The 13206-nt window shown below is 43.4% G+C and overlaps 1 protein-coding gene across 1 annotated transcript in view; it reads right to left on the bottom strand.

The window, feature by feature from the left end:
* The window catches only part of LOC143930922 (alpha-2-macroglobulin-like), a 173915-nt gene that overhangs the window by 117143 nt on the left and 43566 nt on the right, over positions 1 to 13206 (bottom strand). The window contains exons 7-10 of the mRNA XM_077455614.1: positions 7894 to 7978; positions 7643 to 7766; positions 1001 to 1115; positions 436 to 545 (exon numbers count right to left, since the gene is read on the bottom strand). Coding sequence (XP_077311740.1) covers positions 436 to 545; positions 1001 to 1115; positions 7643 to 7766; positions 7894 to 7978 — 434 coding nt within the window. The remainder of the gene's footprint in view (positions 1 to 435; positions 546 to 1000; positions 1116 to 7642; positions 7767 to 7893; positions 7979 to 13206) is intronic.

Genomic DNA, 13206 nt, shown 5'->3' with positions numbered 1-13206 from the left:
ATGTTTGTCGCTGCATTTATAGTATACTCTGTGTCTTTTCCCTAAGTAAAGGTTCCGAGTTTCCTGTCTACAGATAAGCAGCAAAGTCCATGTGGACTGTGCACTGTCTGTTCTTTAGGGCCTTATACAGAATTTCTAACAAAAATAAAATAATTTTTAATAGCCAGCGACAGTAATCGTATGAAATAAAAAAAAAGCACAGACTGGTTGTACTGAAGTTGATCGATCGGTTGACTTCAGTACAAGCAACCTGCCCACAGGTGGATCAAAATTCGGCCAGTTCCTGCTGAACCGGCCAAATTTTGATCCGTCTGTGGCCGGTTTTACTGTTGTTTTCAGACATGTAATTGTTATTTTCAGCTCTCATTGGTTATAACAATTACAAAAATGAATTTTATGGCAAAATAAGATTTACATAAATATTATGCAACTCACCAATCCACTGAATGGGATCCCAGATTTATAGTTACTGTCAGCATCAATAAAGGACACCTTACTGATTACATTGGATATAGCAGCCTGACTGACTGTAGATAACTCAATTCCTGGCAGAAGAATAATTGAAAAGAAATAAGAGATCAGCTTTGGGAAATCATAGGATTCACCATTATTCTAACCTTAACATCTTTGTCAGGGGTGCCCAACCTTTTAAAGAGCTAGGGCGACAGTGCTTACGTGACTTGATAACAGGTGGTGGGCCACAATGAGCAGAGTGGGCAAATGACAGATCTGTTTCCACTCTGCTTATACGGACATAGCCCACTCTACTCTATGGGCCCTCCCTTCCAATCCACCCAGACTGAAGGGGACAGATCCATTCACAACACTGATGCTCTGGGATGGTGGGTCGGATACCCATACCAACTCAACATCCCAGAGCAAGAGGTTGCAGGTCACATCAGAGGGCTGTCTGCCACCAGTTGGGCACCCCTGATCTATGTACATTACGTGTTCCATTTATAAGCAAAACAGAAGGAAGATGAAAACAGAAGAAGTTTACCAGTCCCATCCTCTGTGATAGAGGCTTCTCCTTTCAGAAGACGCTCCATGTTGGAGTTCCTCATTTTATAGACTGTAGAATTAACCTCTATGGTATCACATCCCGATCTATCCAGCTGTAAGTGAGAGACAGAGAGGAACACAGTGCTGAAATATTAGTGATCAATTGAAGGACTTTAGGGTTGAAAACATATCTATATGAAGGATCAGTCCACAGAACCAACATTTCATTTTAAAGCAAGGAACAAAAATCGTTTGTAGAATTCACCTCCGTAACATCTCGAAAATTCATCCCTTTTTAACAGATGAAACCACCAAACTCCTCATTCACTACCTCGTTATCTCTCGCCTCGACTATTACAATCATGAATGCTGCTGCCAGACTTATCCACCTTACCACCCATTCAGTGTCCACCAACCCTCTACTCCCATCCCTACACTGGTTCCCAATCGCCTAGTGAATTAAATTCAAAATACTAACCACAACATATAAAGCCATTCACAACTCTGCCCCAAGCTACATCACAAAACTTGTCTCTAAATTCTCACCCAAATCATCCTCTCCGATTTTCTAAAGACCTCCTACTCTCAAGCTCTCTCGTTTCCTCCTCCCATGCTCGGATCCAGGATTTCTCCAGAGCCTCTCCCATCTTTGGAACTCGCTACCTCAACCTGTCTGGCTAGCCCCTACTCTTGCTACCTGCAGACGATCCCTGAAAACTCATCTCTTTTGGGAAGACTATCACGCCTCCAGCTAATCTTTTACCACTTCCATCAGCTCATTCCCCACAGCTACAATCTTTTGTACCACCTTCTCCACCCTATTATATTGTAAGCTCTTCTGAGCAGGGCCCCGTTAATCCTCTTGCATTATAACTGTATTGTCTCCCTTTTGTATTGTAAAGTGCTGTGTAAACTGTTGGCACTATATAAATCCTGTATAATAATATATTGCAGGTAACACTTCCTTAGATGTCATAGCTGCATAGATTTTTTTTTTTGGGGGGGCTGCTCTCCCTTATATTCACTTATTGATCCTGCCAGGAACATACTTCCTGTCTTAGAGTGACAATGCCCACTGTAGTGTATCTATAAAAGGGGCAGTGTTGTCATCCTAGGCTGCTTGCTCTTGATTTTGGCTACAGTGCACCCCTTCTCCTTATCTCAATAATATAGGGATGCTGTAGGTGTTCTGTAGTCCACAGAGGTGAACTGGCCAGGTATAATTAAAAGCAGAGTGCAAGTAGTTTACTGGATTTCTGGTAGGATTAACTTTTTTTTTTACACTTATCCAACATACCGTATATAGCAAAATACTTTTTAACAGATTGAAAGGGGGTGGAAATAAGAAAAGAATTTCAAATTTTCGAATTTCGAATTTTAAAAATCTAAATTTCCGAATTTTAGAATTCCCAAATTTTCAAATTTCTGAATTTTGAATTTTCGAATTTCCAAATTTCCAAATTTTCAACTTTTTGAATTCTGAATTTCTGTATTTTTGAATTCTAAATTTTTGGATTTTTGGAATTATAAAATTCAGAGATTCAGTAAATTGAAAATCTGAAAATTTGAAAATCTGAAAAATAGAAAGAAAGTCAGTAAAATTGAAAATAATTAACTGATAATAGCTAACTATTAAACTATAGGTATAGGAATTTCAGGGGTATCCCAGGGAGATTGTGACATGAGCAGTGTGGAGTAGGCAATTGTTTTGAATTATTATCTGCAATGTTTTTTCTGTGATGGACAATCCTACATTTACATCTGCCTCATTTTATATATAAAGTGGATTCATACTTATTTAACTATTTTAGTGAACTTTTAACAGATCCTAAAATGTTTGGATTATTTTAACCCTGCTAATGTTATGGTATTTTTGCTGTGACATATTTCTGCTTTAAGTATTGGAATTTCCTTTCAAATTTGGCTGTTAATGAACATAACAAATACAAATTTATCCAAAGTTATGAATTATCCGAAATAACGAATGCTGCACCTAAACAAATGGAATGGAACAAATTAATAATATATAATAATAAAAAGGTTTTATTATTATTATTGTTCTTTATTATTATTACATCGTTATGTTCCATTCGTTTAGATGAAGCATTCGTTATTTCAGATAATTTTACTAACAGTCAAATTTGAAAGGAAATTCAAATACCTATAATTTAATATTTATTATTAATTAGTTATTATTTCAGATTTTAAGGTTTTGGAATTTTCAGATTTTCATTCTTTTGAATGTTCGGGTTTTTAATTCTTATTTTTGGATTTTCAAATTTCCAATTTTTTGAATATTAGAATCTACTAAGTTTGAATTTTAGAATTTCCAAACTTCCAAATATCTGAATCTCTGAACTTCCAAATTTTTTACTTGCAAAATTTCAGAATTTCCAATTTCAGGAAGTTCCGAATTTCATAAATTGGAAAATTTGAAATTTCAGAAATTCTAAATTTTGGAATTTCGGAAGTTCAGAATTTCAGAAATTTGAAAGTTCTAAATTTCAGAAATTCTAAATTTCATAAATTTAAAATTCAGAAATGTGGAATTTCGGAAATTGAAAATCTCACTATCCCTGACAGGTAGTGGGAATATGGGGTTGATGTAATAAAGGAGTAGAGCGTGTTTACTTTGCAATGTAAATTTTCACTTAGCTGAAATTCACAGTAAGTAACACTCGACTATATAAAAGGAAAAGTTAAAGCATAAAAGCACAAAAACGCTGACAGAATTTTTAGCAGAATAAACCCTATGGCGGCTCCTGAAACCCATTTAATTTTTTTTTTTGTTTTCTACAGAGGTTTCTTTTTTTAGTATTTTTGCTTGTCCATGATTGGATGATGGAAGTTAACCCTCTTTGGCATGGAGTTCACCAGAGCTTCACAGGTTGCCACTGGAATCCTCTTCCACTCCTCCATGATGACATCAAAGAGCTGCTGGATGTTAGAGACCTTGTGTTCCTCCACCATCCGTTTGAGGATGCTCCACAGATGCTCAATAGTGTTCAGGTCTGGAGAGGTATTTGGCCAGTCCATCACCTTTACCCTCAGCTGCAAGGCAGTTGTCTTAGAGGTGTGTTTGGGGTCATTATCATGTTGGAATACTGCCCTGGGGCCCAGTCTCTTAAAGGATGGGATCATGTTCTGCTTCAATATGTCACAGTACATGTTGGAATTCATGGTTCCATCAATGAACTGTAGCTCCCCAGTTCCGGCAACACTCATGCTTGACTGTAGGCAAGACACACTTGTCTTTTGTACTCCTCACCTGGTTGCCACCGCAAACGCTTGACACCATCAGAACCAAATACATTTATATTGGTCTCATCAGACCACACGTCATGGTTCCAGTAATCCATGTCCTTAGTCTGCTTGTCTTTAGCCAACTGTGTGTGGCGTATGGTCTAATCATTGACACACTGATCCCCCCATCCCTTCAACCTCTGCAGCACTCATCCATCTATTTCCCAAAGGCAACCTCTGGATATGACGCTGAGCACGTGCACTCAACTTTTTTGGTCGACCAGGGTGAGGCCTGTTCTGAGTGTTCTTAGGGTTCAAGATGTAATGTCCTTCATGGTTCCTTTGTCAAAGTCCAAACTCAAAATGTCTCCAAAGCTTTCCAGCTTCTGGAAGCCAAGTCTTGCTCTTCTCTTCCAAAACACAGCCCCTCGGTCCGATCACATGCTTCTTTCCAAAGTCCCCAAGCCCCTCCTTCCAACTTCCTGTATACACCATCTTCCTATCCTCTGCTCAGCTCCAAAAACTTTCATCTTGTTTATCATATCAATAAAGGGGGGAAGGAAGGGTGCGGGGGGGGGGAAGGAAGGGTGCGGGGGGGGGAAGCCTGACTTCCTTTGAAAACATATGGTCATAAAAATATATCTAACTCCACATTATGGCTATCAAGTCACTAATAATAGTCATGGCAACACAGGCAGTCAGTTACTGAATGAAAAGAAGCTCAACGAAATACCGAGAGTGCTCATCAGCACCCTGGTAGTTCGTTGAACACTACAAGCCGACTGCCACAAAGGGTGTTGGTACTTGGAGTTTTCACAATCACAGGAAACTGTGAATGATGCTTCCTGGCTGGCAGAGCAGATTGTGAAGACCCCCCCCCTCGCTTGCTGTCAAAACAGGGAGCGGGAAACATGTTACACCCTGAATGTATGTAACATGTTACAAAAGGAGAACTTCTCCTTTAACCACTTTCAGACCTGACCATTTTGCTGGCTTACAACCTGACCCCTTTTTGCAATTCGGCACTGCGTCGCATTAAGTGACAATTGCGCGGTCGTGCGACGTGGCTCCCAAACAAAATTGACGTCCTTTTTTTCTCACAAACAGAGCTTTCTTTTGGTGGTATTTGATCACCTCTGCGGTTTTTATTTTTTGCGCTATAAACAAAAATAGAGCGACAATTTTGAAAAAAACACATTATTTTTTACTTTTTGTTATAATAAATATCCCCCAAAAATATATAAAAAAAAATTTCCCTCAGTTTAGGCCGATACGAATTCTTATACATATTTTTGGTAAAAAAAAATCGCAACAAGCGATTATTGATTGGTTTGCGCAAAAGTTATAGCGTTTACAAAATAGGGGATAGTTTTATGGCATTTTTATTATTTATTTATTTTTTACTAGTAATGGCGGCGATCTGCGATTTCTATTGTGACTGCGACATTATGGCGGACACATCGGACATTTTTGACACATTTTTGGGACCATTGTCATTTATACAGCAATCACTGCTATACAAATGCACTGATTCCTGTGTAAATGACACTGGCAGTGAAGGGGTTAACCAGTGGGTGGCAGTGTAGGGGTTAAGTGTTCCTAGGGGAATGTTACTAACTGTGGGGGGCTGGGCTTTGTTTTAGTGAACATTGATCTCTGCTCCAATCACATGGAGCAGAAATCAGCGTCACTTGTTGCTAGGCAGAACGGGGAGATGCCCCGAGAGACGATCGCGGGTATGTCCGTGGCGATTGAGTCCACGGGACCCACGACAGGACTCACGGGGGTCCGTGCCGGCTGTGTATGCCAATATACCTGCCCTTGCCATTCTGCCGACGTACATTAGCGTGCGCCGGTCAGGAAGTGGTTAAACTAGCTAAAAACTAGCAGAATTTTGTTACAAATTGTTTAATTTAAGAGCGTTCTTTCAATTTTCTAATCATTAGCGGAGTCAATTTCAATTCCACTGAGGAGAAAATTCGAAGGAGCAGGAAGAAACAAACAGATTTCTAAGAGTGTATGTGGTTTTCATTCGATAAAGTCCAGTCAATCCAAAATTGAATGGTAAAATACTGTTATTAATTATTTTGCTTACACATGAAAGGTTATTCTTGAATTTTCACAACGTTCACTAAGCCAAGTGAAAATTTGAAACATGAACAGCCTAATTTGCCTTTAGTAAATCAACCCCTTTGAACTCAATGTACAAAATATGTCCGTAACAGATTATAAATCTGTTGTACTACTTAAAAGACAGCGGCGACAGCAACGATAGAAGACCGGGCCACCGCTTGTAAAAGAGCTAGAAGAAGACGCGGAGGCCCAGAAAGAAGAACCGAAGAGGGGGACAAGGCCCCTGAAGAGGGGGCAAGACCCCCAAAATTGGAAGAAGACCCCCGAGTGGTGACGAAGAAGAAAGCCGGGCTCCTCCGCTAGTAAAAGAGCTAGTAAAAGAGCAGAAGATAGCGGAGGAGTCCGGCGAGGAGACCCCCAAGACGGAAGAAGACCCCTGGAGCTGTGCAATAAATTATTTTTAACCCTTGTGTGTTGTGTTTTTTTTTTCACAGGTGAATGGGAAGGGGTACATTGTACCCCATACTCATTCACATAGGGTGGGGGGCTCCTGGATTCCGATAAGTCCCCCACCCGCAGACCATGACAACCAACGGCCAGGGTAGTCGGGAAGGGGCCCTCGTCCTCATCAACATGGGGGCAAGGTGTTTTGGGGTGGGGGGGCTGCGCACCCCCCCCATGTTGAGGGCATATGGCCTGGTACAGCTCAGGAGGGGGGTGCGCTCGCTCGTCCCCACCCCCTTTCCTGACTGGCCGGGTAGCGTGCTCGGATAAGGGTCTGATATGGACCTAGGGGGGACCCCATGCCATTTTTTCGGCTTAGGGCTTTCTCTTTAAGTCCATACCAGGTGACGGGGCCAGCGACGCTTTCTTCGCTAGTCCCGGCTACCTGGAGCCGCACTCAAAATGAGCGGATTTTTCTCCGTGCGGGAAAAGTCCATTCATTTCAACAGTATGGCGGACTAGCACACACGGCCGTATTTTGGTGAAAAACTACTTTCTAAGTCCGCCGGACTTTTGGGTAAAAAAAAGTCCGCCGGAGCCCACACACGGGTGGACTTTTCCACCGGATTGTTTGATTGTGTGTACGCGGCATAAGACTAGCCTTAGAAAAGTTTGTCAGAATGTAAAACTCTGAGATCAACGACATTTTTCCTATAGCACATTGACACTTTCAAATTATGTATAGTTTATTTGGACTGGGAGTCTGTGTCCTCTTACAAAAGATCATATGCTTTACAGATTCTCTTTAAAATTGTAAGAGGCTCCCCAGTTTTTTATTCATTGTCCAGCTCAGATCTAGCTGCCATTCTGTGGCACCTACCTTTCCACTGAATTTAGCACAGATCTTGGAATTGGTTTGTGTTCCATGTCTCCACCAATATGAATAATAGTTTTGGCACAGAGTGGCTGTATAGTTTCCTTGAACTGGCTTCCCATAAGTGTATCTAAAAGATATAACAAAGCATTTAGAAAATCGTATGTCATGTGATTTCCTTCTTCCAGTCACTAAGCATTAACCAGAATTTGGTGTCTTCTATGTATCCATTCATCCTTATTGGAGTTCAGACTCACCTTCCACATACGTGAAGTGGGAACTGCTCACTGTTAAACATAACAACCTTGGGGAACTGAAGAGTAACTTCAAACTTTGGAAGAACTGTAGAGGAAGATTTGAGTTGGTGATGACTACTGATAAGTAAACCAATCTGTGCAAATTACAATACGAGTCAAACTGAAACAACAAGCTTTACACTGACATTTGGGGATAATAAGTAATTCAATGTATCACAGTTTAGTGCATTTTGGATATGTGTTGTGATGTTGGCAGACATCTTTATTGAGCCTGAAAATAACTTGACCGTCTCCTTCACCAACTAATAATCAGGGGAGAAAAGCATAGGCACTTCCCCTATATATCAGTGCAAAGACTTAAAGTCAATGTAAGAAAATATCTGAAAAACATTTTCTTCACTAAAGCACCGTGTGTAAACCACACACTACTATGTTTTCCCATGAAATAGTTTTACCTTTTTTGCATTTAGTGAACAATCTTCCTTTTGACACACGGATATAGTTTTCATAGTCACAGTAAAATTCTGAGGATCATATACAGTACCTACTCTTCTATACAATATAAATATATTTTATTATTTTTGGAAGTCCCTTATTTTTTATACCATGACACGTTTCTGGCTTACACTGGATATTCCTCAATTCTTTAATAATTAAAAAAAAAATTATGTTTGTGTTGGAGGTCCCTCATTTCTTTATGAAATAAATATTTTTTGCTTGTGTTGGAGGTCCCCTATTTGATTATGACATAAATATTTCTTCCTTGCTTTGGAAGGGAATGAGGAAGAAACATTACGTCCTAAAGAAACAAGGGACTTTCAACATAAAAATTTCAGTATGACATGAATATGTCTTGCTTGAGTTGGAAGTCCCTCATTTGTGGAGGACATAACTATTTCTTGCTTGGAGTGGAAGTCCCACATTTCTATATGGCATAAATATGTCACATGGATACATGACTGGGTGGCATATGCTGGGTTTCTTTCAATAAAATATAAAGTGGCTTTAATTAATTCCTCTTTACACTTCAGAGATTGCATGAAAGGAAAATCTACAGCAAACTACTTTGCAAAACATCAGACTTCAGGTGAACTTGTTTCCCCATTTAGATTTTCCTTCTTTCTATAACATGCGCTCTCTACTTCTCCTTCTCACAGTTGTGTCCTCTCTCCTTAAACTCTGTTTCCTTCTCCTCTCTTCTCCACCCTACAGCCTGTATATATCACCCTCACCTCTGACTTCTCCTTATTACTGCACTCATCACCTCTTCCTAATTCTAAACCCATATGCCAATAAGACCTCCAGGGTACTGAAGCATGTCCCTTCATATAAATCCCATTCCCATATTGCCTCGCTCACCCTTTTGTTGCTTCTCCTAACTTTTGGACATATATCACCAAACACTGGGCCCCATCATTTAACTGTACCCAATGCACCCATCACCCTGCACCCTCTGGCAATCCACGCAAATTTAATTTCCATTCCTCTTCTTCCCAAAACCAGCCTCCTCTTCTCCTTCGCCTTTTGGAATGGCCGCTCTGCATGCAACAAACTCACCTCTGTCTATGACCTTGTTAGAGTCCAGATGTGGAGCCCGACTTGTAGGAGGAGACCTCTCTTACAGCGCTGGTTCAGGAGCCGCTGGAATGGGAACAGCGGTCTCGAGAGCACAGTGGGTAGGAGGGCCTGCTGGATAGAGCCGCTGGAGCTGGTAGAAGAGCGGAGATCCCTCTGAAGGCTGAGTGGACTGCGGGTTGCTGGAAGCTGAGAAATGCAGGCAGTAGCTTCAGAGACCGAAGGTTGGAACTGGCAGCAGGCTGGAGAAGAGTCAGACGGTCCGGGTCAGAAGGTAAGCAGACTGATGGTAACGGAAGGCAGAAGAGGTGTCGGTAAGCAGGCAGAGGTCGGCAACGGAATCACAAGCAGAAGAGGTTTCGAGGTCAGGCAGGCCGGGTCGGGATTGGAGAAGGCAGAGAAGTCAAGCAAGCCGGGTCGATAACGGTAGCAGGTAATCAGGTTCAGGATCAGGTATTCAAAGGTAACCGGGTTCAGGATCAGATATTCAGACACACGGAAGCTGAGACGAAACAGCGCCGCACCGGCGCACTTGAGAGTCCTTTAAACGCTCAGTGGCGGGAAGGAGCGCACGCACGCCACGCACGACCACGTGGACGAGCGCGCGTACGAACGCCACTCGCGAACGTGCACACTAACGCGTAAACGAACGCGCACGCGAACGCGCACGCGAACGCGTACGCGAACGCGCAGAAGACACACGCCGACGCCTGTGTGCACGCAGCTGTACCTGTCTATTGCTGGTAAGTTCCTGACATTGCCCCCTCCCAAGGGGCAGCCTCCGGATGCCCAACAGGTTCCTCTTTTCTGGATGGGCAGACAAGTATGCGTGAATTAACCGCCTGGCATGGATATTGCTGTTTGGTTCCCAGGAATTGTTCTCTGGCCCAAATCCCTTCCATTTGATCAGAAATTGGATGCGTCCCTGTCTTCTTCTGCAATCGAGGATGGCCTCCACCTCGTACTCCTCGTTTCCATCCACTAAGATGGGTTCTGGAGGTCTAGTTCCTCTATCAGGAAAGGGATCAGGGGTGGCAGGTCTCAGCAGTGACACATGGAACACAGGATGAATCCTAAGCGACTCAGGCAGGGTTAGCTCGTAGGAGACTTCATTAATTTTCCTCTTAACCGGAAATGGTCCCATAAATTTAGGTGCAAGTTTCCTGGAGGGACAAGCCATTTTAATGTTATTGGTAGAAAGCCATACCTGGTCGCCAGGTTGTAGGATCAGTTCCCCTCTTCTTCTCCGGTCAAAGGCTCTCTTACTGTCTGCCTGGGCCTTGGCCACTGCTTCCTGCAACACCCGGTTATTGTGGCTGAGGAAATCCACTGTCTTCTGGACCGCTGGAACTGAGGTTTCTGGAAGAAAATCAGGCAAAAAGGTTAAATGAAAGCCATAATTGGCGAAAAAAGGGGACTGACCGGTGGCCGAATGACAAGCATTATTGTAGGCAAATTCTGCCAAAGGCAGCAGGGACACCCAATCATTCTGTACGAATGATGTGAAGCACCTAATGTACTGCTCAAGAGTCTGGTTGGTCCTTTCTGTCTGCCCATTAGTTTGGGGATGATAGGCCGAGGACAGTGCCAGCTCAATTTTCAGGATCTCGCACAGGGCCCTCCAGAAGCGTGAGGTGAACTGCACTCCTCTGTCGGAGACTATATTCGCTGGAATCCCGTGTAGCCTCACAATCTCCTTAATGAACACGTGGGCAGTCTCCACGGCAGATGGGGTGCCTTTTAAGGGTGAGAAGTGGGCTATTTTGGATAGCCGGTCTACAACCACAAAAATAGTTGAACATCCCTCAGAACATGGAAGCTCGACAATAAAGTCCATACTAATCATTCTCCAGGGTCTGTCGGGTACAGGTAGGGGTTTCAGCAGTCCCCAAGCCCGGTTCCTGGGTGTCTTGTTCTGGATACAGACGGGGCAAGAGCTGATGTACTTTTCGCAAAAGTCCTTCAAATTGGGCCACCAGAACGTGCGTTGTACCAGATCAAGGGTCTTACGGACCCCAAAGTGGCCTGCCAGTGGGTGGTCATGAAGAAGGGACAGCACCTTAACTCGGACATTCTTGGGGACAAAAATTTGACTTCCCCTCCAGAACAAGCCATCTCTGGACATTAAGGTGATTCCGGGGGGTCTTGAGGAATCAGAGGATGCTTCTCTGATCAGAGAGAGGAGGTCAGGCTGTAAAAGTAAAAAATTCCCGGCAGGTAAAATGGTGTCAGGAACAGATGAGTCCTTAGGATTGTCATACATCCGTGACAGCGCATCCGGTTTCACGTTCTTCGATCCGGGTCGGTACGTGATGTGAAAGGAGAAACGTGAAAAGAACAGGGCCCAGCGGGCTTGTCGGGGTCTCAGTCGCTTGGCAGACCGTAGATATTCTAGGTTCTTGTGGTCTGTGTATATTAGTACCGGGTGAGCAGCGCCCTCCAATAGGTATCTCCACTCCTCCAAGGCGGCCTTAATGGCGAGCAACTCTCGGTCGCCTACGTCGTAATTCTTCTCCGCGGAAGAGAGTTTCCTGGAGAAGAACCCCACGGGATGCATTAGGTCCTTGTTGCCTTGACGTTGGGAGATGACCGCTCCTACGGCCACTTCAGAGGCGTCTACCTCGAGGATGAAGGGTAGAGACGGGTCCGGATGGCTGAGAATTGGGGCGGACGTGAAGAGTTTTTTAAGTCTTTCGAAAGCACTCTGGGCCTCCTGAGTCCAGCAGAAGCGGAAGTTTTGTCTGGTCAGTTGCGTGATGGGCGCAATTATAGCTGAAAAGTCTCTTATGAACTTTCTATAAAAGTTCGCAAAACCGATGAAGCGTTGTACACCCTTCTTATCCAGAGGCGCTGGCCAATCTAGTACAGCAGACACCTTTTGGGGATCCATCCTGATACCCGTTGGAGAGATCACTAGTCCCAGGAATCGGATGCTCTGTAACTCAAATTCGCATTTCTCAGCCTTTGCGTAGAGTCGGTGCTGGCGAAGGCGGTCTAGGACTTTACGGACGTGTTCTCGATGCTGATCAAGAGAGTTGGAAAATATTAAAATGTCGTCCAGGTAGACAATCACGAACACGTCGAGGAAATCCTTAAACACGTCATTGATTAGGTGTTGAAATGTGGCCGGGGCGTTGCAGAGCCCAAAGGGCATCACTAAATATTCATAATGACCGAATCGGGTCCGGAAGGCTGTTTTCCATTCATGCCCGGCCTGGATGCGAACTAGGTTATACGCCCCCCTTAGATCCAACTTGGTGAATATTTTAGCGGATCTCAGTCTCTGAAAGAGTTCGGGTATCAAGGGTAAGGGGTAGCGGTTCTTAACCGTAATCTTGTTTAAGTCTCTATAGTCCACACATGGACGGAGGGACTGATCTTTTTTAGTGACAAAAAAGATTCCAGCTCCTGCTGGGGAAGTTGAAGGACGGATGAACCCCTTCTCTAGGTTCTCGTCCAAGTAGGTCTTCAGTGCCCCCTGCTCCTTTTCTGATAAAGGGAATATGCGTCCGAAAGGAATCTCGGCCCCAGGGAGTAGTTGGATCGGACAATCATAGGGACGATGAGGAGGCAGAGTGTCTGCTCCCTTTTTACTGAACACATCAATAAAGTCATGATAGTGCTTGGGCACAGTCTGCAGTAGGTCTTGATCAGAGTCTACACATAAAAGGGTGGCGGAAGGCTTGGTGGAATCTGTTAGGCAGTGTTTCAAGCAATAGGAAGATGGGAATGTGACTT

This window comes from Lithobates pipiens, unplaced genomic scaffold (assembly GCF_037356315.1).
Source record: "Lithobates pipiens isolate NorthernLeopardFrog02 unplaced genomic scaffold, aLitPip1_a1.2 Scaffold_25, whole genome shotgun sequence".
NCBI lineage: Eukaryota > Metazoa > Chordata > Amphibia > Anura > Ranidae > Lithobates > Lithobates pipiens.
This window is presented reverse-complemented; position numbering and strand designations above follow the sequence as displayed.